This window comes from Arvicanthis niloticus, chromosome 26 (assembly GCF_011762505.2).
Source record: "Arvicanthis niloticus isolate mArvNil1 chromosome 26, mArvNil1.pat.X, whole genome shotgun sequence".
NCBI classification, from domain to species: domain Eukaryota; kingdom Metazoa; phylum Chordata; class Mammalia; order Rodentia; family Muridae; genus Arvicanthis; species Arvicanthis niloticus.
Window position 1 is genome coordinate 19,150,409 of NC_133434.1, and position 27,268 is coordinate 19,177,676.

Below are 27,268 nucleotides of genomic sequence, written 5' to 3' on the forward strand. Positions count from 1 at the left end.
TATAGTGGAGTCTGTGTAAGTCAGACAACTCCATTGTGTATCAGGGAGGCCTTGCCTGTTACGAACACCCCTTGCCCATCACCCTTGTTCTATTTTGACGTCTTCCCCCATTAGAATATAGGTTCTTTTAGATTAAGCAAGGCATCCAGTGTACTCACTCCTGGATCCTCAGGGCTGTGGCACAGCAGTACTCACTGATGGAATGAATGAGTTTCCCAGGCTTGCAGCTGTGAAGCTTTCTGGGTTCAGAGCTGCTAGAGTATACAAAACTGGGGGGCTAGTGAGCAGAAGCAGTCATCAGGGCTCAGAAAAGGGCACTGGAAAATAGACAAAGTTCAAAGGAAGGGACACCTCATAAGCCATTTTCCAGAGTTTAGCCATCTCCTGTGGTAGTGCTAGAATGTGTCACAGTAGGCAGGGGGATGGATCATGAAAGACTGACTAGTAAGAAGCCGTGTCTTTTCAGTGGACCTTTGACTCCCACCCTCTAGGAAAGAACAAAGCTTCCTATTGTTTTGAACCATATTGGGTGGCACACTTCTCTTCAAATCCTGAGCTTCATTCTTGGTCAGTCTGCCATGGAGTTTGTTGTAATCTAAAGCTTTAGTTTATGCTGAGTCACTGGGGATCAAATACAAAGGCAGCTAGAGGTTCAGAGAAGCAGCCTGTCTCCACTGTCCACCAGGCTGAGTCATGTTAGGTTGCCGATGGGCCAGACCTTGAACCTTGTCTTTTATGTCTCTGGATCTGCAGTTCTGCATTTGCTTTTGATTGTTCTGTCTGAAACTCCTATTCTTTGTTCATGCAAAGATTCTGAATACATTTGGGAAAGTAATAGTGGTGTAGTCAGCTTTTTATTGGTTGGGTAAATCGGTGCTCTCGAGCTCTCCTGGACAAGATTGCTTGCACCTCCAAGAAGAACAGGATGGTGCAGGAAAGAGCATGGACTCCACAGCCTGACAAACAAGAATGGTCATGCAGCCGTGGCACCCACGGTTGGCCATAGTTTTGGACTTGTTCTTAAAAGATAGCACACTCCTGTCTCAGTGTGGCTGCATATCATTTAAACACCAGCTCCAAATAATAGTGATTCTGTGTCAAGTCTCTTTCACAGTGTCATTTGTAGACACCATCTGGGAATTGCCATCTGGGACACTTGATCTTGGCTTGTCTACAGAAGTCGTGTCTTCAGGTTGGCCACACCATATGTTATCACTGTGTGAACTGAAAGTAACCATTTGGTATGATGCAGTTAACATTCTGGTTACATGTACAGTTTCCCTTCAGTCACATAAAAGGTGGCAATATGTCTAACCTAATTTAATAAGTTGTCATCTCTGGTTTTCCTTTTTGATCTCTGCAGCCTCCTTTGGAAAGTTTGGCTACGGTGGAGGAGACTGTTGTTCGAGACAAGGCTGTGGAATCCCTGAGGCAGATCTCCCAGGAGCACACTCCTGTTGCCCTTGAAGCTCATTTTGTACCTTTGGTGAAGCGCTTGGCAAGTGGGGACTGGTTCACATCTCGCACATCTGCATGTGGTTTGTTCAGCGTTTGCTATCCCAGAGCTTCAAATGCTGTCAAGGCTGAAATTCGACAGTAAGACAGTAGTTTTTAGTGTTTGGGGTTATTGGGGAATCAGAGAGCAGGGTTTACCCAGTGCTCAGTTTCCAACAGTGCTTCATACGAGGCTAATGGGGTTGGTGATACTTTTCCATGTAGTTGCATATACTGTTGGCTTATTTTGTTTATCTCCATGTACGTGCGTGCATGCGTGCATGGGTGTATTTCATGTGGTGGCCTCTGGTGTTGATCCTCAGGTACCTACCTTCCTTTTTTGTGAGACAAGTTTTCTCATTAGTCTTGAACTTCACTTCATAGGCTAGCCTTCCTGGCCTCTATGCTTTCGGGGATCTGCCTATCTCTGCCTCCCGTCTTGCCCCCTCTGGAGTTATAGGCACTGCCGCTGTGCTCAGCTGTGTAAGTAGGTCCTGGGGACGATGAGTGGGCTTCAAGCCTGGGAGGCAGGCACTTTCGTGACTAAGCTGTTTTTCCAGTCCTTTCTTTACTGCTGTGAGTAGAAACCTAGTCATTGATGTTTATAAAAGTGAGACTCTAAAAAGGCTCTCTGTTGGCACTTGGTGCATGCTTACCCACATGTTTGACAGGAAGTACCTTATTTTATGCTGCAGGCACTTCCGTTCCCTGTGCTCAGATGATACACCAATGGTGCGACGTGCTGCTGCTTCCAAATTGGGTGAATTTGCAAAAGTCTTGGAATTAGACAGTGTGAAAACTGAGATTGTCCCCTTGTTCACGAATTTGGCTTCAGATGAGCAGGTAACTGGAGACCTTTGACGCTAATGTTGTTTTGCAATATTAATACTTGTTTCCGACCTGGTGCTTCTTTCTTAGCCAGGTCCCACTTTTCTTTATGTTAGTAGCTGTTAAAAGGGAGACTTGGAGATGAACTGGGTTCCATAACTAGGAAGCCAGGGCTGCCTCAGGGACAGGTGTCTTGCAGAATTGTGGGCTGTATTACATATGGAATTCTGACTTTGTTAATTTTTGCACTAGAGTATGGTTGTACTACACACAATAGCGATCTTAAATCCGTGGGTCTGGGTTTCCTTGATGTAGAAAAGATAAAAGTCGGGAATTCCTAAATTACTTAATCTAGTTGTTTCTCAGTACAGAGGATGGGGTGGCTCTAGGATCCTGTAGGGGTACTTACCTTAGAGTTCTGTTGCCATGTGTAAAATGGCATGGCATTTACCTCTGTTGTACACATCCTCCTGTGTACTTACTGAGTCACCTTTAGATAACTTGCAATACCTGATTCGGTGTAAGCCAGGGTTGGAGAGAAGGCTGTCACCTTTAAAGGTGCTAGCTGCCTGAGGACCTGTGTCTGATACCCAGAACCATGTAGACGGGTGGATGTAATGGCTCTCGTCTGTAATCCAGCACTCCTACAGTGAGGTGGGAGGCAGAGATAGGAGAATCACTCTGAGACTCAAGGCCATTTAGCCTGGGGTGCACAGGACAGCAGCAGCAGAAACGAGAGACCATGATTCAGTAAGGTGGAAGGCAAAAACCAAATCGCAAAGTAGCCCTCTGACCTCCACAGATGTGCTGTCGTATGCATGTACCACACTCTCTCACATAAACACAGTAGATAAAAACAAAACTATAGTGTAAAGGAACTGTAATTAGTTTTACTACTTTTTCTAGGGAATAGTGACAAGAAAATGTTTGTATATGTTTAGTACAGATTAGAAAATATTTCCCAAATATTTGTGATCCACTGTTAGAATATATGGATGTGGAGGAACCAGGGAAATGCCTGACTGTATCTGGCAGCCTGATTTTAGAGGCTACATGCATTATGGAACTAGGTTCTCCTATCAGCCCATGCCACAGATACTCAGGGAAATGGAAGCCCAGCTAGTTTGTGAGGCTTGTTCAAGGCTATAGTTAGCTAGTTGAGTACATCGGCTTCAGCCACAAGTTTCTAAGTTTTATAATTTAAACATTGGCTATAACGTTGCTGAACATGGACATTCCACGTGAACATGGTGGTTTCTTTGTGTTGGAATAGACAGTCTTAGAATCCTTATTTGGAATTTAGCTGGTTATATTTCCCATGACATTTTCTTTTGTCTTTTATACTTCCTGTTTGCAGATTTTTTTGATGAAGGCCAGCCAGGAAATATTTTAGCCTTTGAGGGTCATATAGTTCCTGTAAAACTTCGCAACGGTGGTCCAAAAGCAGCCAGAGTATGGGGACCAATGGGCATGAAAGTCACCCATGTACTAGGTGGGAGCTGGCTGTGAGCACTTGGTGCTCAAAAAATATTCAATGCTTTGTTAAGAAATATAAATACACTGTGCTCCCTCTGACTACCAGAAGACCTGCTCACGGCTTACTCATGGACAGAAACATTTATTACATACCTACATAGAGTACCTGTATATGCAAGGCACAGTTTTTGTGTTGAGTGCTGTTAAAGGCAGACAGGGGTCCTGCTCTCACAGAACTTATATTTTAATGGAGAAAAACAAACATGATAAAAATCAGGCATAAATGTTGTAAAAATAAATGTAACATCCTAGAACACGGGCTGCTAGTCAGCGTGGAGCTCTGAGGAAGCAGCAGGCGGGCAGAGACGGTGGTGTTGGTAAAGAGAGGGCATGAGCTAGAAACCAACGGTGCAACATGGTGGTTGACACAGGCCAGTAAGACAGCAATGCAGAAGGAAGTCTGGAGCAGATCATTAGCCAGGGAAGACGGTGCCGTTTTGGATTTTCTACTCTAGATTTAGTGAGGCTCTACGTACATCTAGAGAAGAGGTGTGGTGTGTCGTTGACATCTTTGAAAGGCCATTCTGGCTTATGTGTGGAAACAAACTTGTAGGGGGGATAGGACTAGAAAGAGGAGGCCACTTAGGTGACATCGGTAGGACCCAGGCAAGTGCTGAGGGTGCTTTGTTGTGTGTGTGTGTTCTGTTGTATTACATATACAGTAATTTCTTGTCCCATTTTTTTCATAGGATTATATGTCTAAAGTTTCTCTTTATCTGATTTTCCTAAGTCTGAAGTCAAAACTCCTAATGTCTAACTGAGCTTTAATTTACTCAAAAGACATTCACACGTCCCACTTGGCATTCAATAGCTTTATATACAGAGAAGCAAGTTAACTCTCTGCCTTCCAAATCCCCACTGCCGCGTTTTCCTAGGCTTGGTTAGCTCAGTTGGATTTTCAGCACTTGAGCCTGACTTTGTTATTCGGCTGTCACTCTCTCCCTCGTTCTGTGTTGTCCCTTCCTGCCCCATCTTACTCTGCTGCTGTCTGTGGTCAGGGATGAGTTGGAAAGAGCTTTCAAGGTGATCTCTCTTGTCCTTTAAATTCTTCAAATATGTTATTAAGTACTTATGCAAGGATAATTTTTCAACTTATTATAATAAGGCTTTTTATATAGCATAATTTAAAAAAAATTAGTCTTTATATCAGATGTGGGTAAAGTGGTTGCCTGATCTCAATGCTCAGAAGCCATGGAAAGGTGGAAGGGGAAATCTGACTCAAGGATGTTGCCCTCTGACCCCCACACACATTATCTACATGCAATAAATAACATTTAGAACATCTTTCTTAATAAAAACTTGGTATTGTTGTCAAGATAATTTAAACAAAATACCATTTGTGGTTTTCACATGCCAATCTAGGCAAAGGAGGAAGGTAGGCAGTCATTTGAAGACATAAAACCACGCCATCATATATGGTGGTTGTCTTAATTAGAGTTGCTATTGTTGCCAGGAAACAACCATGACCAAAAAGCAAGTTGGGGAGGAAAGGGTTTATAGGGTTATATTTCCGCATTGTGGATCATCGTTGAAGGAAGCTAGAACAGGAGCTCACACAGGGCATGAGCCTGGGAGGAGCTGGTGCAGAGGCCACGGAGGGGGGCTGGCTTCCTCCCCATGGGCCTGCTCCCCCCCCCACCCCCCCACCCCCCCACCCCACCCCCGCTTACTTATTCTGCTTTCTTTTTAAGAAGATACCCTACAGGCTTGTGTACAGCCTGATGTTGTGGAGGCATCTTGTCAGCTGAGGCTCCCTCTGCACGGATGACGGTAGCTTATGTCACGATGACAGATTAGCCAGCACAGTGGTTTTTCTCTCCCCTGCTTTCTGAAGTAGACCTGTGGCAGCAGTCTCACACTGCACTCAGTGTGCCTTGTTTCAGCAAATTGACCAAACGGAGTGTTGTTCTCTAGGATTCTGTACGCCTGCTAGCTGTGGAAGCTTGTGTCAGCATTGCCCAGTTACTGTCCCAGGATGACCTTGAAGCCTTGGTAATGCCTACACTTCGGCAAGCAGCAGAAGATAAATCTTGGCGGGTTCGCTATATGGTGGCTGACAAGTTTTCAGAGGTAAAATGCAATGGCATTTCAAGTATCCAAAACCTCACAGGCATTTGCCCCACAGATTATCTATCGGACAGAGCTTGCAAATTCTGTTGAATGGTTTTGGATTAAAAAAAATAAGAGAGCCTGTTTAATCTTTCTATTTTGGTTGCAGTGTACTTTTGATGATTGTACTATTTCTTGGTTTTACTACTTTGTTAGTACACATTAAACCTGCATCAACTGTTTTCCAGCTTCAGAAAGCGGTGGGCCCTAAAATTGCACTCAGTGACCTCATCCCCGCCTTCCAGAGCCTCCTCAGAGACTGTGAAGCTGAAGTCCGAGCTGCCGCTGCCCACAAAGTAAGAGGTGAGACTGGCTAAGGGGTCCTTTGAGTTTGCCGTCGTCAGTACACTATGGTTTGGATTGGTGTTTTGCTAACATAGGATCCAAAATGTATAAGGCATGAAAAGCGAGTGCAGCAGCATTGCCACCCACTCTGATGCATGTGTCATGTTAGGAAGCTCGCTATCATTTTAATCTATAAGCTGCTGCAGACACATGACACCAGCATGTGGAAGGTGCACCGTCATAGAAAGCTCCTGTCCCATAGTTTAGATCCAAAGGGCCTTCAGGCTGTGCTGTGAGGACCAGGCTTATTGTCCCTCCACAGGTGATTTGCTTAGACTTCTGATTGACCTTGGACTGTTGGAAGACCTGGTTAATTGTCTTTGGCTCCTTGACAGCATTGCATTTTCTGTTTCTGTTTTAGAACTTTGTGAGAACCTGCCCACTGAAGGTAGAGAGACTGTAATTATGAGCCAGATCCTGCCCTATATAAAGGTGAATGTGACTTCATTTTATTTTGCTTACCCTACCTATGAAGCTCTTAGCATTTAAAGAAGGAAGAGGCATAAATGAATCAGATACATAACATTTGTGAAAATATTTCTAGTTGAGTTGTGCACATTACACTTGTAAGCTTGTGGGTGCATAGTCTGTTACTACAGACACCTGGGCCAGCCGCTCCGATGACGAGTGTTGCTGTGGACTCCTTGGGAGGTGGGTGTGGAAGCTTTTGTTGTCTTTAATTTTTATTCTGTTTTAGGAATTAGTGTCTGATACCAACCAACATGTCAAGTCAGCTCTGGCTTCTGTAATTATGGGATTATCTACAGTTTTGGGCAAAGAGAATACCATTGAACATCTTCTGCCTCTGTTTTTAGCTCAGTTAAAGGATGAGGTGAGTCCGGTTAGGAATCCTATTGCTTTGGTGTAATTGATTTGATTGATATATGATTTTGTTTCTCTCTTTTCCCTTTCTTCCCCTTCCCCTTCTTCTTCCCCTTCCTCTCCCCCTCCCCCTTCCCCTCTTCTTCCCCTTCCCCTCCCCCTCCCCCTCCCCCTTCCCCTTCCCTTTCCCCTTCTCCTCCTTCCCCTTCTTCCCCTTCTCCCTCCCCCTCCCCCCTCCCTCCCCATTTCCCCCTCCCCCTTCCTTCCCCTTCTTCCCCTTCTTCCCCTTTCTTTTCTTCTTTTGGGTTTTTTGAGACAGGGTTTCTTTGTGCAGCCCTGGCTCTCCTGGAACTTGCTGTTCTCTAGACCAGGCTGGCCTTGAACTTAGAGATCCACCTGCCTCTCTCTGCCTCCTAAATGCTGGAACTAAATAGATTGTAAATCTTTGTTTTGGTGATTTTACTAAAATAGGACTCAAAGTGTAAAGATGGGATGGGGTGGGGGGCATCGTAGTTTACGTATTTGGCAATCCTTCTGTTTGGGTATAGGGGTACTGGTTTCCCCAAAAATGGGCACAAGGACTAGTTAAAAACAAACCCAACTGGGTGTGGTGACACATGCCTTTAATCCCAGAACTCTGGAGACAGAGTCTCTCTAAATTCAAGGCCAGCCTGGTCTGTAGATAAAGTTCCAGGAGAGCCAGGGTTACCCAGAAAACCTGTCTCTAAAACCAAAACCAACCAACCAACCAAACAAGATGGGCTGGAGAGGAAGGTGCGTAGTTAACAGTACTAGCTATTTCAGAGTATTTGGTTTGGTTCCCAGTACCCACATGGCAGCTCACAGCTGTCTTTGACTCTAAGGGATCTTCTGACCACTGTAGGTACCAGGTACAGTGCTAAACATGTAAAACAGTCATGAAATAAGTAAGTCTTAAAACCATTCAAGAAATACCTGTTAGATGGTTTATATTATAGTTAACTGGTTCCTTGTATTTAAAGTTCATATATATTTGCTTAAACATTATTTTGTTATTTGGGTTTAAAATGTAGCTTCAGATGTTAACATGGAGTGGCTGGAGGTCTGGCTCAGCGGTTAAGAGGTCTGCTGCTTGTAGAGGACCAGAGCTCCAGTTCTGGTGGCCATGTTGGGTGGCCCACAGCTGTTTGTAAGTCCAGCTCACTGGACTTCATGGGCACCCACACACATGGGCACACGTACACTTTTTATAGACAGTACACACATGCGGATGAAACGTGTAAACATTAGTGTCAGGCATGATCTGAGTGCTTTGGATGTGGCATCAACTGTGATTGCCACAGTGAGCGTAGGGCTTGATCCCTCCCAGGCGTAGAGGAAGTGTCGCAGGGAGAAGAGGTCTGAGGGCTCCCGGCAGTGGTGGGGCTAAGATGTGAGTGCAGAGAACTGAATTCAGGGCCTGGGCTCCTCACCATCTCATAGACTTTGTGCTTATTTATTAATTAAAAGTCTGAAACCCTTTATTATTGTGTGAGTGAGTGTGCACTTGTGTGTGCACACAGAGCTCAGAGGAGTCCGTTCTCTCCATGCACCTTTGTCTGAGTTCTGGGCATGGAGGCCAGGTTGCCAGGTTTGTGAGACCTGAGCCATCTTGCCTGCCAATTTGTTAATTGATTTTTAAAATAGTGTACAAAGTAATGAAATCTCAAAGGCTTTTTATTGACATTGTGGTTAAGATCAGTGACATTGTATCTTGGATTATCTGTGTGCTTAGCATTACGGATTTCCTTCTGCCTGAAGTTTTTTTTTTTTTTTTTTTTTTTTTTTTTTTTTTGAGACAGGGTTTCTCTGTGTAGTCCTGGCTGTCCTAGAACTCACTTTGTAGACCAGACTGGCCTCGAACTCAGAAATCCACCTGCCTCTGCCTCCCAAGTGCTGGGATTAAAGGCGTGCGCCACCACCGCCTGGCCTGCCTGAAGTTCTTCTGGTCAGTTCTGGTCATTGAGTCCTGGGCTCTACAGGCTGGACAAAGGGCCTTATCACTCAGCCACCCCACAGCTTACCCCACCTTTTAAAATCTGAGCTGATACTTACTTTCTCTTTTGTTTTTTGTTTTTGTTTTTCAAGACAGGGTCTGTCTGTGTTGCCCTGGCTGTTGTGGAACTCACTCTGTAGACCGGGCTGGCCTCGAACTCAAGAGATCTGCCTGCTTCTGCCTCCCAAGTGCTGGGAATAAAGGTGTTTGCCACTACCCAGCTTAATACTTTTTAATTTGAAATTATACTTAGCTCTTTGTATTTTCTCATGCCAGGAGATTACTGGGCAAAGGAGATAATTTTCACATGTACTCTTTGGGGCTTGTGTTTATAGTGTCCAGAAGTTCGTTTAAATATCATCTCCAATTTGGATTGTGTAAATGAAGTGATTGGAATTCGTCAGCTCTCTCAGTCTCTCCTTCCTGCCATAGTGGAACTGGCTGAAGATGCCAAGTGGAGGGTTCGCCTGGCTATCATTGAGTACATGCCGCTGCTGGCTGGCCAGCTGGTGAGTCCTGTGCTTTGTGACTAGTAGGGGCTGTCTGATCATGGAGACTTACATGGTGAGTGGGAGATGCAGGTACTCAGGCTGCTCTGGCTTGATCAGATGCACTGAAGTAAATCCTGTGGCCTGTAGGATGTTTTTTTGTTTACTTGCTTTCTCAAAGCTTTCTCTGTGTAGTCCTGTCACTCTCTCTATAGACCAGATCTGCCTACTCCTGCCTCTTGAGTGCTGGGATTAAAGGTGTGTGCCATCGCTTGGCTCATAGGATGGTTTTTATTTTCAGTTGGTGCATTATGGGCTAACAGGAAGGTGGTCCAGAAACACATTCACAGTGCTGCCTCCTCATGATGAAGGTGTAGAATATATTTAGGTAACAGGAAAGTTGTATTATTTAAAATCTATACAGTTTAAGGACTGGTGTATGGAAGGAAAAATACAGTTTCAGGATAAGTAAGTTTGACTTTTTGTTTAACTCTATCCTAAGCAAAATGAATGTAGGAGCATTTTGTCTGCATCCTGATGACAAGGTGAGGACCTACTACGCAGGGCTTATAATGTTGTATTCTGGATAAAGTTAGGTTTCATTGTTAGCTTTATTCTAATAGATATGACTAATTCAAATCTCAAAGCTGACTTTACTGCTACCTGTTTCCCTTTTTCTCAGTAGGTGAAGACAATGGCAAGCTTGACAGCCTCACCCCTGAGGTAGCTCTGAGACAGCTAACTGTGGTGTGGTTTCCAGTAGCTTCAGAGTGCTTGTTAGTCACTAGACACTTGGCATTTCCTACTAGTTGGATGAAGGAAGACCTGAGTAATTTTCAGAGTGCTCATGGATCAGTTTACTGCTGACATGCCTGTACTTTGCCCCACCCCCCAGCGCCCCGCCCCGCCCAAAGGCACATTTCCAGTCTTTTCAGATCACAGCACATGGGCTCGTATTTTCCTGACCACTGCACCATATTACTAATTTTGGTGGCTTACAAGCTTGCAACTTGTAAACGGTCATGGTATTGTTTTTTTATCAAATCTGAAATGCTCTGTTTCTCAAAATGAAGGGCAAAGATCTTAACTTATCCATGTCAAGTGCTGTCATTTTATCATGCTTCTCCACCATCCATTCCACGTGGAGGGAGTCATTTTGTTCCTCAGTCATCTTCTGTGTCACTGTCTGGAGTGGAAGGCAGCAGTGGCTAATGATGGGTTTGCTAGGCTGGGAAGCAGCTGTGTGGAAGGAGGGGGATTGTATTTACCATTTCTTTGAACCGTACTCCACCAGACCTGGAAAGTCTCCAGGGCTGCCTGCAGTATACATACAGAACAGTATGGAAAGAAGACAAACGTCGCCTTGGCTGGTTTACACCTTTCTGGCCGGGTGACATCCCTCAGTCATGGACACTGGCTGGGATGACATCTGTCAGTCATGGATACTGTGTCTTTCTTGAGATTTACTTCTTTTTAAGATTCACTTTGTGTGAGTGTGTGTGCGTGCGTGCATGCGTGTGTGTGTGTGTGTGTTTGTGTTTGTGTGTGTGAATGTTTTTCTTGTATATGGATGTGAAGCATATACATGCCTGGTACCTGTGGAGGCCAGAAGAATCCTCTAGAACTGGTTACAGACAGTTGTGAGCTGCCATGTAGGTGCTGGGAACCAAAACCAGGCCATCTATGAGAGCCTCACATGTTCCTAATGGCTGAGCCAGCTCTCTTGCCTCAGCATATGTATTCTTGATTTTTCCTTGTGTAAGCTTTTGGTCAGTTTATAAAGTTTTCTCAGTACTATCTAGCCAGGCTGATAGGTCTGATGAGTAAAGAGAGTTAAACCAACAGACTGTCTGAAGGAGATCACAGAAAAATCCTCAACCTGGAATAACTAGGAATCTCAAAGGTGATGCTGTGGTCGAAGGGCCTGCCAGGATTGGTCATGGCCAGGTGAAGCTGTCCTGTGTAAAGCACAGAACCCTTGTTATCGGTCTTTATTTAAATATGTCCTCACTGATCAGGAATGTCTCAGACTTGAACCAGAAAAATGTGCATAATGACCTCAGAAGGAAGGCACCAGGAAAGTGTGCATCCAGGGCTTCCCTGTGTAGTGTGTATGTTCTAAGGCGAGAGGAATTAGGGCTCGTCCCCAGCCTGTGCGGGCTGACTTGCAGGCTGGAGAGCCGGGCTCCACTATCACCTCGACCTTTTGCCCTGCACCCTGGTGCCCGCTTTCTCTCTCTGCTGTCTGCTGTCGTGCCCTGGAGACACTGTCTTCTCTTGGTGCTCAAGGACTTGTTAACTACAAAGGAGTGATGAGAATTACCAAGCCCCTCAGCTATTTTTCTGGGTATTCACTTTCCCATGGATTTGCTCTGCAGACGTCCCCCTGTGCTGTGCCTGTTCTGCTCAGCCCTGTGCATGCATGGCTCAGTCCCGTCCTAGGCCCACGTCCTTCACTCTCGCTAGGATTTTCTTTCTAGATAGTGTCATAGATTGTAATTCTATGCTGCTGTTTTTATGGCTCTTTTGTGGTTCAGCTTGTGTGCAAGGTGCCTTTAGCTTTTAGGTAATTATTGTGCAATGTAAACAGAACACCTTGTCCTAACTTTGGAAATATTTACTAATGGAATCTTCTATATCCATAGGGCGTGGAGTTTTTTGATGAAAAACTGAATTCTTTGTGTATGGCCTGGCTTGTGGATCATGGTGAGTAGACAGTTTAAAAACAGATGTATCTATGGGAAGTCCAGGCTTCTGCATGTTTGTGCTGTTCATGCATGGCTGTTTACAGAGGAATCCTGTGGGGCACACACTTTGACAATGTCATGCTGAAGAAAGGCTGGTGAAGTTCCACTGGCTTTCTTTGACTACAGAAATATTTTACTTATTTAATTTGGAACAGGGTCTCACTGTGTAGCTCTGGCTGGCCTTCTGCCTGTCTCCTGAGCATTGGGAGGAAAGGCAGGCTCAATCTGACTACAGAGCTGACATTTGTACTTGGGGTGGTTTTCTGATTTAAATGTATTTTCTGTGCTCTGTCTTCTGCCTCCTGCTGTCTGAGCTTCAGACTCTTAGATGTACGTTTCCTCCAGAGCCAGGGCCTGCAGCTGACCTGCTGCCGTTGGTGTCCTCAGGAACTGTAGACCAGGCTGACAGACTGGAAAGGCCTGGGTAGAGAGAATTGGCCTCTTGGGCTTTCTGAGGTGAAGTGTATAGGTACAGTAAGAGTTGGGGATATGTGCTGTCCCTTGGGGCAGAGCCAGGGTCTCGGTGTTATGAGAGGAAACCTTATTGTTTACTCTTTGCCTGCTGCTGCTGTGCTGGAGAATGTCGGCCCAGGCCAGCTGAGATTGGACAGGACTGAGCAGGTGCCTTTCTGGTGATGACTCGGAGTGTGTGCATATATCTTTGTCTCCCTGGCAGCCAGTGGCAGAAGGGGCCTTCTGTGCCAGGTCCTAGCCTTAGCAGCTTCAATATGTCCCACAGGCTTCGGGTCCATGTTTTGGTGGGTATGGTAAGCGTCCTGTTGTGGTCCCAGCGTGCTGTGTATACTTTGTGCATTGCTTGCGTTTATCTTTGGGTCCTTGTGACTCGGCAGCTGGGAAGGAGTGTCTGTGTCTGCTTACACTTGTAGGTGGTTTTGTTAAAGCACATTTGCATCATATGTCTAAGAGTAAAAGGAAGGTTGTGAAGCCGTATATGACAGTGTGTTAGGGCATCTGTATGGACACATCTGTGCTTTTAAATGACAATGTAAAGACTTCTTTATTCCTTTTTTTCTCAAGAGTTAAGGTTTTAATAATCATTTAGAAAAAAATATAAAAGAAACTGGTGTAAATCATAGGGAAGCATCTTTAATTTTCCACTTTAAGTTATGTGTACATTTGTGTGTCTGTATGTGAGTTTGCAATTGTGCTTTGGGCACTCTTGGAGGCCAGAGACGGCTTCTGGTCCTGATTGGGTGCTGGAATTGTTGTTGTAAGTCCTCTGGCTGAGGTACTGGGAACTGCAGTCCAGTCTTCTGCAAGAGCAGTGTGTATTTTGTTAACCACTGAGGCATCTCCCAGTCCAAGAGATTATTTTTTTTATTTAACAAAGTTTACTTTGGGTAAGTCTTCTTGTCAGTGGCATTCCCAGGAACCTTTGTATTACTTTCTTTGAAAGAAATTAAGGATTAAGACACGCCTTTTTTGTCCTTCAAATTTTCAAGGACCTTTAAGGTTCCAGTATTTCACAGTTGAGAAATGACATCTGTTCTGTGTAGGTGATGCTATATGCAACCTAAGTAGCTTTCCTCCTTTGTCCCTTCCAACTTGGGAGTTAGTAGGGTGGAGTTTCTGCGCTGCAGCAGTGACTGCAGGGTCCCTCCCTGATGCAGTGGCTGGGCAAGCTGAGAACATGCCTTTCACCATGGTTTTCCCTGCAGCTTTTGTAATTTAGGTTAGATTTTTATAATTTGAAGAAGAATGATGTTTTTGCACTGTAAGTGGTACACAGTGAGCAGTGAGCAGGTTTCTTGGGAAATATCCCCCTCACCTCTCCCTGGCATAAGACCTTTGTAAGAGCAGTGTGCGCAATCTGGAGAAGATGGGTGGGGGGCGGGGGCAGGAAGGCTATGTTTCTGTCTGTGGGCAGTGTGGCAAGAAGGCAGGGCTAAGTAGTGGGCACCTCCTTAATTTATCTTTTATAGGACAAAGATAAGTATCCAGTCAAAGTTAGTGAGAGTTCATAGAATTAGATATGTAAAGAAACCTCTCAGATCAGTCTAACCTTGGAGGGAAAGACAGACACACAGACAAAACAAGGAGTGAAAACTCAGGAGAGGCTTGCATTCCTCTGAAAACAGAAGCAAGAGGATCCAGGAGCACAGTAGGCATCTGGCCAAGTAGAGGTCAGTGCAGCTGGGGTCTCGGCCAAGTCAGCCTCTGGTTCCTTTGGCAGTGGAACTCTGCCACATGGTATTGTAGTAAGAACAGTCATTAAAAACCAGTAGCACCCATGTGCGTGCGTGTGCGTGTGCCTGTGTGTGTGTGCCTGTGTGTGTGTGTGTGTGTGTGTGTGTGTGGTCTGTCTTCCTATATGTCTGCAGGACAGAAGAGGGCATCAGATCCCATTATAGATGGTTCTGAGGAACCATGTGGTTGCTGAGAATTGAACCCAGGTCCTCTAGAAGAGCAGCCAATGCTCTTAACCACTGAGCCATCTGTCCAGCCTCATTAGCTCCTCTTTAAGGGAAGAATGCAGGAGAGGTCAGGAGTACAGATTATATGTGTGACAAGAAAGAGCCCATGTGTATGGGGGGGGGGGGGGGAAGGCACTTGAGCTTGTCCTGCGGACAGTTCTGGGCTCCTGGAGTGTGTTTCTCTGTAGACTGAAGTCTTGAGCATTGGCCATGCAAGTACAGCTCCTTGTCTCTGGTCTCTGTGTTTTCCTCTGTTCTTAATGTCTTTATAGCAGGATTTGAGTTGGGAAAAGTTGTCTATCTCCCATCCCTCTTGAAGCTTGCATGGATTGCCAAGGACTGGGGCTTGTCAGGTGAGAGGAGGAGGAACCAGTAACCTGTTCTCCTTGATTTTCTAAGTCCAAGTTTTGATCGTACTGAGTCCGAAGTGAAGGGCACCAGGCTTTCTGTGTTAGGGCTGCATAGAACAACTAATTTTGAGGGCCTAATAACTCAGACTTGATGGTTTAGTTTTATATTGTCATTAATAAGTTATTTTGAATGGAATTATTATGTGCCAGTGTAGGCACATTTATCAGCTTGTCTTAATTAACACAAGCATTTTCAGTGGGGAACAACTTTGATTTGCAGCTGTGTAGGTGACAGTGGTGACCTGTGTAGGATTTCCTCAGTATCCCTCTCAGCTGCTCTCAACTTGCTGACATCCTCTTTTGATGCTTTTGAAGCCTGTTGTGTTAGCTGCTCTGTGGTCAGGGCTGTCCCTCAAGTCTCACAGGCTCTTTCCCTTGTGCCCTTACTCTCCTCGCTGCACCCCGAGGTTCCATCCCTCTTCAGGTCCCACACATCCTCTTCAGTCGCCGAAGGCCATGCACTTCTCTTCCCAGAGTCCCTTCTTTCCACTCAGCCTTTTCTGTCTAGTGCTGTGTGTGAAGATTGATTCTCTGCCATGTGACTCTCTGAGCACCTGTTTTTTATTCTCTGGTAGAGTATTTGGTCTTTGAGGGAAGGGTATCTGCTGGCTCCTTCTGTAGCACGTGGTACCCAGTGCGTAGCTGGGTTCGCTGATTGATGATGCACAGACCGAGTCCCTCACATCCTTTTCCTTGGTGGACACAGACATTTTAGAACTGTAATGGCTGTGACTCATTGTGATTATCATTTAAGTTATGTATGCACGGAGTTTATTGGGTCTGTGTGCTGTGGGTGAAGCAGGTTGTGTGTAAAGCAAGCTGCCTGAAGATCTTCTCTTTGGCTCTCCTGCAGTCTATGCCATTCGGGAAGCAGCCACCAACAACCTCATGAAGTTAGTCCAGAAGTTTGGTACAGAGTGGGCCCAGAATACCATTGTCCCGAAAGTGTTGGTAATGGCAAACGACCCTAACTACTTGCACAGAATGACCACTTTATTCTGCATTAATGTAAGTATTACATGGTGGTACTGCTAAGCTCAGACAGTTTTTGGTTTTGATTTTTTTTTTTTTTTTGGTTATTCACATTCTAAGTTTGAGTGAGCAGCTACTGTAGTGTGAAATACTAAAAACAGCACATGATATCGCTGGTTATGCACTGGCCTGAGGCTGAGTCGGTTCTCAGCCTGGCACATAGGCCAAGACAGCATTTTTCCCTGTTAACCTAAGCCTGTCTCACCAAGGCTGGCTCTGCCTCTCCAGAGCTCAGCAGTCGCTCTCTCCACCCCATGGCTGGCTGCTGCCAAATCTGTCTGCACTCCCAAATTCCTGCAGCTAGCTGGGATACCCTTCTTACAAACCCATGCTCTGCCACAGTTACCTTTCTCTGGAACCCAGTTGAGTGTCCACGTGAAGGAAAACACCCCACAGTCTTAGCTTAGAATCAACAGATAACACAATCCCTGGGCACAGACCTAGCATCCTAATTTTATAAACTCTTCTATGTTAGAAATCTTCTGGTAGTGGACCCTGGTGGATCCGCCACTCAGACTAACAGCCTCTGGCTTTTTGCATTATGTCTGCCTCACTCTGGAAGTCCAAAAGCAAGTTCCTTTCTCCCCCACTCCCTCCAACCCCAACCTGGGGAGTCCCACCTGCTTGCCTAGTGATTAGTTTCTTGTTGTCTTTATTATCCAGTCAATTAGGGAAAAATTCCACTACAAGCTACCTTATGTTAGAGGTTCATTTCTTATACTGATCAATTTGAATAATTAGAGAAAACATTGATTTAAAAATTTGGAGCTGGATTTAAAAATTCAGTGTCGAGGAGAGCTCAGATGGTGGTGAGAACTGGCAGACCTGACTCTGTCTCCAAAGCCTCACCCCTCCCCACAAAGTCACACACGATTCGAGATGAAACTAAGTATTTAAAAGTTTCAGTATTTTAAAAGTCAGTTTGCTGTATGTTTTGGCAGAAGTCTTCTGTCTTTCATCTTTTGACCTCTTTTGACCACTTCAGGTTCCTAAGCTGCTCAAGTAGGAAACGTTTTTTTATTGGTCAATTACCTTCCCTTTAAATATTAGTTTGTTTCACTAGATTTGGGGCATATTAAGGAAGTTTTAAATGTGCCATCTTACTTGTTTTCTAGGCACTGTCTGAAGCCTGTGGTAAGGAAATAACCACTAAGCAGATGTTGCCCATCGTGTTGAAGATGGCAGGAGACCAGGTCGCAAATGTCCGCTTCAATGTGGCCAAGTCACTGCAGAAAATCGGACCGATTCTAGATACCAAGTAAGGCTTCCGTGTCGCTGCTGTTTTGAAAGTGTAACTTCAGGGTAGGGAATAACCTCTAAAATATGTCCAGGATTCCTTTCTTTACCTAGAATATGGGCTTATTCAGAGAAAAGAATTCAGCCCTCAGTCTTGAGACTGTCTGGTTTGACTTGTACAGATCACTGCCCAAAAGTGAATTTCTCTAAGAACTTCTTTAGAAATTATTTGATGTGCTTATCATGTTTGTCAGTATTTAAAAGTATTTTCATTTTAAATTTAAAACTTGCCATAGACAAACCCCAGGTTTGACTGCAGATTGTTTCCTGGTACACTGTGCCCTCCCAGCTGTCCTTTTCACAGTGACTTTTGAATTCCAGTGCCTTGCAGGGGGAAGTGAAGCCGGTGCTGCAGAAACTAGGTCAGGACGAAGACATGGATGTCAAGTATTTTGCACAGGAAGCTATAAGTGGTATGCATTGTGTCTTGTGCCGGGTGCTGGTTGCTGGGTCACTTCCCTCTACAGTGTGAGCGAGAGTGGGGGGTATAATGTCATGAGGGGAGACAAGGTGGCATGTACCTGTCATGCTGGGCCTGTTTGCTTAGGAATTTCTTGGTCCCTGCTGGGCTTGGTAGCACACAGTTGTAATCCCAGCCCTTGGGAGGCTGAGGCAGGAGGATCTCAGAGTAGAGGAGCCATGGCTACATTGTTAGACCCTATCTAATGTAAAGAAATGTCTTGGCCCCCTGTTCTCTGCTGAGTGAGCAGGCCATGTTCTTAGTTCCATGCGTAGGATGCCCATTGTTTCTGGCAAGAATGGTTTAGTTTGGACTCTAGTTAAGTCTTCAGTAAAGCAGCAGAGTACAGGGCCACAGCAGGCTCTCACGTCACACCTTGCCACTGTTGCATGCTGAATGTTCAAGTGATCACTCATGAACTTTCTGACCACTAACATGATTTTGTTTGAAATTTTCCAGTTCTTGCCTTGGCATAAAGAGGAGCAGGAGGGAAAGCCTTTACTAAATTCTTATCACAGATCTCTAGTCAATGTGTTCTTACCCTGGGTGGAGAAAATGGAAACCTTCAAGATCTCATCCAAGCAAATGGCAACAACATAGAAGAAATCAGATTTCAGTGACTTGATTCTTTCTAAACATGAACTCAGACTGATTTTACTTCTCTCTGTTGGGATAATTGTAACGTTCTTCTTCTGACCAGTTGCTGACGCTCCCTCACAGTCATCTCTTGAGTGTCTCCCAGGGTTTCTCTCCAGCACCGTTGAGGCTCCTGCTTCCTCCCTTTGGAATCAGGCCCCAGCCACTTAAGATTCCAGACAGAGCCTGGATGGATTTGGACCCCGACACGGAGTGGAGTGAATCTCTTACTGTTTACACGTCTCTGTGTGGCCCCCCATCTTTCCAATGTTAAGAGTAAATGGTTTAGAATAACTTACTTCCAACTGTCTACTTGGAGATAATACTGAGATTTGACTGTAGTGAAAGCCACACCCTCCTGGTGACGAGGGGCCGCACCAGCGTCTCACATGAAGGGAGCTGTGGCAGGCTAACGGCTGGCTGTTCTGGTTTTCATTTGCTCAGTTTTGACTGTAATCATGTCATGCAGAAGCCGGAAGTGGGTGTATCTTGCTGCTAATGTGTGATGTTGAAAGGAAACAATTTCAACGGCTCAGGACTGTGACTGCCTTCAGAACTCATACGGGACTTTAGTGCCTCTTACAAAGTTGTGCTTCTCCTGTTTCATTGTGAAGTGTTGTGTTTCAAGGACGTGGAGGAACCACGGGGCCTAGGTTTGCTCCCAGCAATGTTAGTGAGCAGTGTGCTGTTTCCACACCGTGGAAACCAAACTGAAGTTTCCTTACTCAGTGTTTTCTTGTGTGGGTGATGCAAGAACATTTTTCTACTTTTGCAGTAAAATTTCATTAATTTGTCCTGAAATGTAAGGTGGCAGGTCAAGCTGAAGGGTTTGCTGAAGCAAATTGTTTTAGGAAGGCTGCTGGACACTAATTTTAGGAAGTACCCCCTTCTCAGTGGGTGTGCTTGTGACCAGTCTCTCTGCTCTGTCATACTCCGGTCCTTCCAGGAGCAGCTCTGACATGTCACACCTTTTCTGAATATTCTTCTGGATAATTTAAATGTCTGCATCTGACTCCTTGTCTCGAGTGGACTTAGTTAATGAGGTTCTACTGCAGCCTGTTCTACTCAGTGCATCACACCATGTAGTTTGATGTTTCCATTTGGGTTTCTGAATTGTTGATTTTACTTACAAACCCTTTTAGATATAACAAGCCCTGTTCTGTTTTGTGAAGGCCCAAAGATACCTACAAAACTTTGTACATTAAAAGTAAGTTACATAAAATCAAGTTTGTGTAAATGCTGTTAAGTTTATCGTACCTTAGAAAAACAGAACAGACCGTTTCTATCAGAGACCATGTGCCTGCCTTTTAAACTGCCAGTTACTTCTTAGTGAGTTTCCCTTTTTATGTATTCTAGGGCCGAGGTTTGAATATTTTCCTAAGCATTTTAGTGCCTTAAATTACTCTGCTGTAAACGTTTTAATCTCACAGTTGCTTTTTTTCATCACCTGCAAGCTGTATTCCTCTTTAATGAGTTTTATATTTGAGAGACAATTGTCTTGATTGTGGATGCATTGGGACAGCTGCTTCACCTTTGGCTGGAAATGCCACATGGTAAACTCACTTGGGAACGAACCTCTAAAGTGCCCCTGTCCCTCTACCCCCAGACTTCTGCATTTAGCTTTCTGCCAATGATTACTGAAGGGAAAGACAATGGACCCTTGCCTTCTCAAATAAGGATCACCTGGCGTGCAGGGTCTGTTTTGGGTGGCCATTAGAGGCATCACTGTTCTTTCTGGTGGATGCAGTGACCTGCCTTGAGTTACCCTGCATAGCAATAGCTCTTCAGCTTCAGTCTGGCCTTTTTCTCTACATAGCAGCTTTCCTACTTGATTCTCCAGGAGTTCTGTGGTGCAGGCTTGCTCTGTTCTGTCTCGTGTTGTACAATTGCCTGGGCCAGTGTCTGGGGCATATTGGCACTTCATAAAACGAGTTCATTGAGTGATTTCTAAAGGATATCCTCTGATGGGAACAAAGTCACCAGGCTGTCTCACTCTCTCATTAATACATTTAGCAGCTTCCTTGCTCCTAGGAATCGAGAGCCTCTGGCACAGACCAGCTCCCAGCCCCAGGAATTTCTTTTTTCTTTTCTTTTCTTTTTTTTTTTTTTTTTTTTTTCCTTTTTGAGACAAGGTTCTCTTATGTAGCTCTGGCTGTCCTAGCACTCAATGTAGACCAGGCAGGCCCTGCCTCTGCCTCCCAAGTGCTGGGATGAAAGGCGTGCCACTAGCCCCGGCTTGAGGAATTGTTCTTTTGGAATTGCCTGGTTGCCTTGAACATAATATTGCTACTGTTTTACATCCAAGCAGTTTATTCTGTTGTTCTACTTGTTAGGAAAGGGAAAAGCCAAGACAAACACACACACATCCTGTGTCAATTCAAAGTGACCCATTAATTCACTTCAGTGCTTCTCCTCTACATAACCTATACTGTTTGGGGAAGACCCATCATGAGCAAAATACTAGATCTTGTGCATTTAATGTGCTGCTGATGGACAGGAGCCTGAAGATGGATTTTATTTCATAAGAACGAACAGATTAATGTGTGATTTTTGAATGAGGCCTTGTCAAAATAAAGGGTAACCTTCAGTTCACTGACTATAGTGATATGGGCCTCAAAGTGGGGGATGGGGGAGAATGTTTGCTCCTTATTCAAGAGACAGCATGACAGGTCCCACCTAAGCAGCAGACTGCTTGCAACACCCAGAAGAGCAGGGTGTCTTCTTGACACCACTGAGCTGCCCAGAGGGTTTTTTTTTTTTTTTTCCTCTGTCCCTTGGGTTCATCACACTGGGGATGGTAGGTCAGGGCCTCTGCTTCCATCCCCTGCTTGCTGGCTGCCCTTTCTTTGGAATGTCAGCTGCAGAGAAGGTCCCCAACCCCATGTTCTGGGTGAGCAGATGAAGTGGTCGCCGGCCTTTGGCTCATGCTTTCTTACGCCTTTCTACCCATTTCCCTGCTTGTTTCCCCTCTCCTCACAAACCTTCAGTCTTCTGTACTAGACTAGCCTCTGCTGCTCCTCATCTGCCTCCACGGGCCTGCTGTTTCCAGATTACATCATGTTCAGTTGACATGGAAATCTTTTGGGAGATGAAGTGCTCACTGGGAAGAAAAGCCGAGCCATTTCTTTCTTGGGAGTTATTGTCCTTAACTGCTGTGGTTAGGTCTGAAAAGAGCTAGGTCTTCTGTTGGCTCAGGGCCCTACAGGCTATCCATGACCAAGATGTCGGGGAACCCCCAGTTAGATCCCAGGGGGTGACTGAAGCAAAAAAAGCACTGGTGAGGGCTGGCTTTCTCTGCACAGCTGCCCAGACCCTTGTGCTGCTGGTCCATCATGGTGCTAGGGCAGCTGAGGGCATCCAATCGGGGAAGCACAGGTAGCTTGGGAGGGATGTGCCCTGGTCAGGGACGGTCACAGCATTGCTGTCTATATCTCTAGCGGTGGCACAAAGGCTGAGGAAGCTAGATTTTCCTGTGAAGGACAGTGAAGAGCCCAGTGTCCCTGGGGTTGACAAGAATCTCTTCCTGAGACCGAGAGTGCCTGGAGAGGACACTGGAAAGGTAAGTGCTCCTGGAACTTGGGGTCAGAGCCCTGTCCTTTCTGGGCTGAGGGTTGCCAGCAGAGCTTGCTGCTGCTATCGGGAGTCACAGCAAGGTGGGCAGAGAAGCAGTTCCCACTACTTTCCCTGGAGAGACCTGGCTCTAAGGAGTAGGAGGGTGTATTGTAAAGTCTTGCTCTGTTCTGCATCCTTTGTAGAGTGGTGGTAGTGTTGTCCAGATCTGTGGTTTGAGGTCTTTCCACAGTCTGAGACAAGACCTGTGCATCCAAAGGGTAGACTTGGAAGAGCTGGTAAACTTTCTTCACAGGCTGCAAAGTTGTTGGCATGGTTCTGTTTAGGGAGTTCTTTCCATTCAGGATGAAGAGCCCATGCCTGATGTTTTCCTGGATGTTTTCCAAACCCATTTTACCTCCTACAACCACATGGAGAAGGGATGCAGGATTCCAGCTCAGCAGTCCCCTGGGCCCCTGGCTGTGGCCTCAGGGCCAGTGATAGAAGGGTGGTTATGACTTAAGTTTTAAGAGTGGAGAGCCTGGGCTGCCTAGTGTTCATGTCAGGCTGCATATAGTGACTGCAAGAGGTGCTCTCATGCTGACTCCAGTTGACTTGTGTGGTTAAACCACTGACAAAAGGGCTGTCTTTAAATTACCTGGCTCTTCACTTGATGTAATTGGAGGCCATGCAATATTTCATTTCTGTGTCCATGCACACTGCTGTCCCCTGCCTGAGTTGGCCAGCTGTCTCTAGTTCAGCCAGTCCCAGGGGTGCTGTGTGATAGGGGTTTGGTGTGGGGGGGGGGGAGAGGAAGTGCTGCTTCCAAAGCCTCAGCAGCCTAAGCCTGGCAGACCCCTGACATGCCAGCCCTTCATGTCCCTTTGACTGCTTTGTAGAATTTGACTGAAAGAAGAGACCTGCCTGGAGTAGGAAGAACTGTGATTCTTGGGGCCTGAGCCACACCTTTCTTAAATGATAATGGAGCCGTTCTGTGTTCTGTTTTCCAACATACTCAGGACCATTTAGCTCAGGAGTGTTCCTGAGCTGAGACTTGACCCCTGAGACATTTGTCCCCTACCACAGCTGACTGGGTCTGCTCTGAAGAACTCTGTCCAGCCGAGGACAGCATTAGTTATTTCTTCAGCTTCCTTTCCTGCTATAACCTGTCAAGCATTTAACCAGATACCTCTGCGGTACCTGTTTACCTTGGCCGCGTTTCAGGTGGTTGGGCACTTTCCCCAGAAGCCAGCTGTGCTATTGCTCGGAGGCCGCAGTTCATTTTATCCACAAAATCCCCTCCTGTGTGACTCAGGGAGCCTGCCTTGCCTTTGTTTCACTTAAAGCAAAGGTTCTGGGGTTGAAATGGAAAGGACTTTGCTGTTGCTGAGTGTTTGATGTCAGGGCCTTGAGCCGAGTGAGTGGTCCACGAAGTCATCCAGTTGCAAACCAGAAGTTGTTCTTAACCCTTTTCTATGGTGTGTGGCCACTGATCTGTCCTCATAGGGAGAACTCTGGGAACTTAGTTCTTGACTGGTCTCAAAGCCCTAACGGAGTTATCTGATGTCTAAGACTGTGTCTGCTGCTTGGTCCAAGAAAGCAGCCCAGGCTTCATCCAGGGGAAGGGTGGGTGTTGCTTCAGTGCTATGGAGACAGGCTCTTGAGGCCCGCATGGTCTTTGTGCTTGATGAATCATGTTCTCAAATGCAGGAGCTGCCCGGGAACAGCCTGGGCCACTGGTCACACTGCTACCTCCAGGTTGGCACAGCCACTCCCTCCAGGGTAGAGGTTGCTCTCTGATCACAGCTGCTGGCAAGACTGTCAGGCGAGGGTTAACAGTGGATTTGTTTATTGAATCATGAAGTAGCTGTCATGTGATTTTAATCAAAACACTATTTCCCTGACAACAGTGATGTCAGTATGTTGTTGCAGGAAGGAGCAGCTGTGAGGGACAGTGTCTCCTCACTGAGCCCAGGTTTGGAGACTCATATCAAGTGAGTCAAATCCCTAACTACCGGGTGCAGACAATCCACACTCCTCTTCCTTTTCTCTCTTCCTGGACAGTCTGTCCTGTACAGACACTGAGCAGGGCCCAGTCCCTGCACGGAGTCTCAGCTAAGAGCTCACCTTCCCTGACTCCGGTTCCCCGACCCTTGCTTCTACAGATGCTTTTTTCTTTTTCTTTTCTTTCTTATTTTGCTGTTTTTCCTGTTTCTCCCACTTAATTTCTGGGCCCCTAAGGTCTCTGGTCTGTGTCTTCTGGCATTTGTCTCTTCTGGGATCTAAGCCAGCACTTGTTGGTGACCTGAGATGTTCTGGCTGGCCTGAGAGAAAGCTGTTCTGGTAGGCAGCTGATTTATTCCTCAGACTGAGGGCTGCCAGAAGGTATAAGGGCAACTCCGAGGGGCCCAGCTGTGGTGCTTGAAGGGCAGGGGTTTGAGAGCCCAATTGCCTGGCCAGAGGATTAGTTTTGAACCCCAAAAGACTAGAATCCAGGAAGCCCAAGCCCAGTCAGAGGACTGCTGCCTATGAGAGCCCAAGGTTGTGTGATCCTCTCTAGAGCACCCCAGCTAAGGGAGCTACTGATAGGTCAGAAGCAAGCATAGAAGTACTGAGCTCAGTCACAGGACAGCTAGCGTGGCTCCCTAGGGTCTGGTCTCCTGTGGTTCCCTGGGGTCTGAAGACTGTCTGTACAGAAAGACTCCCCCAGGCCTTCTACACCCATGACGTTAATTTACTTCAAAGATGGGGAGGAAAAGGCTACCTAGACAGGGTTTGTGTTACTGTGAGGCCCCCCCCCCCCCAAAAAAAAAACCCTGACCAAAGCCACCTAAGGGTTTAGACTGGCTCCCAGCTTGAGGGAGCCATGGTGGATAGTCACATCGTCTCTGGTCAGATCAGATGAATGCTGACCCTCTGCTTGGCTTCCTTTCCTCATTTTATTTGTCCAAGACACCTGCCTATGGTGTGGTCACCCACATCCAGGATGGCTCTTCCCTCCATACTTAAACACTTCTGGAAACTTCCTCACAGACAGATGCAGAGTATTTGCTCCGTGATTCCAAATCCAGTCACGGGGACAGTGAAAATGAAGCCTCAGACTTTTAGGGCTGGTCTTATGTTGTGGCATTCATGACCAGAAACTCACTGCCAAAAATTGAGCGATCTTGGGCTAAGTTGCCAATGAGGGCAGTCATCTTTCAAATCAGTGAGGAGAAACTTCACAGGCAACTGCATAACCATTTTCTCCCCTAGAGTCAGACAGAGTATTGTGACAAGCAATCAAGGGCAGTTGGTGGAATCTTAATGTTTCCATGTGATAAGGAGGTGCTGAGTCAGGCCGTTTCCATCACAGATGAGGACAGTGAGCCTTTATAGTGACCTGCATAGGTTAGTGGTGGGCCTAGGGACTAAGGACTCAGTTTAGATTTGTTGCTGCCTCCTGTGCTGTTTCTGGCTGGAAGGGGTGGCACTACTCACCTGCAGCGCCTGTCTAGCTACCCACTGGTTTGGACTGGGGAGCCAGCCTCTCTTTTCCCAAGTCTTGCTTTATACTGGCCCTTCATTTCCTGGGACCCTTCCAACTGCCTGCCTGCCCTTTGGCCCTCACTTTGATGACTAAACTCTTGGGTTTCTGTGGCCTGTAGTTCCAGTGGGTCTCAAGCTAGGCACAGGCAACGAACTGGGTCTCTTGCATGGTATGCTTTGTAGGAAGGCTTTGTCATCCTTATGGCTCAGCTGTACCCATCCCATCAGCTTGGTGGGACGTTCTCAGGCCCTCTCTTGGGTAGTTCAGGCTTTGTTAGGCCATCTTTGGAAAATGAGGAGGAGGAGAACAGAGTAAGAAGCTCTCAAAGCCTATCTGTGGAGGGAGTGACTCAGCTCCAGAGGTTCAACACCCAACTGCCTCATTTTCTTTGGGCTTTGAATTTTCTGCCCTTTTTACCCAGCCAGCTTTGGGGGCTTGGCTCCAGGGTAGTCTGTGCCTCTGTAGTCATTACTCACCTACTTAAGTGTTTGCTTGTTCTACCCCCTCATTGCCAGTTCAGGTCAGTCCAGCAGTCCTTGGGAAATCCTGTCAGAAACACACACAAAGGAAAGGAGCAGGGCTCCCTGGCTTCTGTAACCATAGATACAGAGGAATTCAGCAAACAGACTCCTTAGGACAGGGCAAGCTCCCCACTCTGACCTCAGGTCAGCCTCAGTGATCTGAGGTCACACCTTTGTGCCGGGATCATGGTAGGTGTCGCTGATGACGGCTCTATGTTTGAGGTGAAGTTCTATCCACTCTGACTGGATTCTGCCCAAAAATAATCTATGTATTGCATTCATTGCTCAAGAGCTGTTTAGCCTTTGAAATTCCTAGCTGGAGTCAAAGTGGAAGAGCAGAGCCATGCTTAAATGAGCCCAAGGTGGAAGAACTACGTGCTCTGTGAGGTTTCCTATGCAGCCACATAGCTCCGGACATTTACTGCACAGTGCTTGCTCAGGCAAAACAGTTCCTAACACTGGAATACAGGGAGATTAGCATGGCCTGCACATAGGATGACATGCAAGCTCACGAAGTGGTCTGTGCATCATGGGAAGGATGGCAGGAGGGTAAGAGAGTGGATATGAGAGAAGAACTGCTATGTAAGTAGGTGTGAAGACATCAAAATAAAGCCCATTATTCCATCCACTAAAAAAGTTTACAAAAATATTCACACCAAGATTAAAAAAAATAACTTTATGTGTACAAAGCCAGTCGTACTCCTGAGAACTGCAGGCTGATCTTGGGTTCCTCCTTTCCTGGACCCACTTGGAGGTATGAGCACCCCTCAGACACAAGTGTCACTGTCAGAACTTTTAACTCTGAAGGTGTAGAGTAAGGAATTTTCCCATTGGCCCAGGGTGAGCCTCTAGATCCTGGATGCATTCTTCTAGAAACTGAACTTTTTTCTGTAGGTGAGGTTTCTGGAGAGGAGTCCAGAGAGTTCCCCGTATATCCAAGGACTCTGATCCCATAATTGAAGGCATGAGGAAGAAAGGAAAGGGCTGCTCCCGGGAAGGAAGCCCCAGTTTGTTCAC

General features: G+C 46.1%; 1 protein-coding gene across 4 annotated transcripts in view; it reads left to right on the forward strand.

Moving 5' to 3' along the window:
* Window positions 1-27,268, forward strand: part of Ppp2r1b (protein phosphatase 2 scaffold subunit Abeta) — a 35,131-nt gene that overhangs the window by 2,930 nt on the left and 4,933 nt on the right. For 2 of the 4 annotated variants that reach the window (XM_076925153.1, XM_076925154.1), the window contains exons 4-15: window positions 1,364-1,596; window positions 2,190-2,337; window positions 5,773-5,928; window positions 6,156-6,270; window positions 6,674-6,744; window positions 7,010-7,144; window positions 9,484-9,657; window positions 12,282-12,342; window positions 16,082-16,236; window positions 17,376-17,518; window positions 17,878-17,969; window positions 22,090-22,211. In XM_076925153.1, coding sequence (XP_076781268.1) covers window positions 1,364-1,596; window positions 2,190-2,337; window positions 5,773-5,928; window positions 6,156-6,270; window positions 6,674-6,744; window positions 7,010-7,144; window positions 9,484-9,657; window positions 12,282-12,342; window positions 16,082-16,236; window positions 17,376-17,518; window positions 17,878-17,969; window positions 22,090-22,211 — 1,605 coding nt within the window. Of the gene's footprint in view, window positions 1-1,363; window positions 1,597-1,879; window positions 1,978-2,189; window positions 2,338-5,772; window positions 5,929-6,155; window positions 6,271-6,673; window positions 6,745-7,009; window positions 7,145-9,483; window positions 9,658-12,281; window positions 12,343-16,081; window positions 16,237-17,375; window positions 17,519-17,877; window positions 17,970-18,475; window positions 19,879-22,089; window positions 22,212-27,268 lie in introns of those variants that run through there. The other 2 variants (XM_076925151.1, XM_076925152.1) reach the window with 2 other exon arrangements.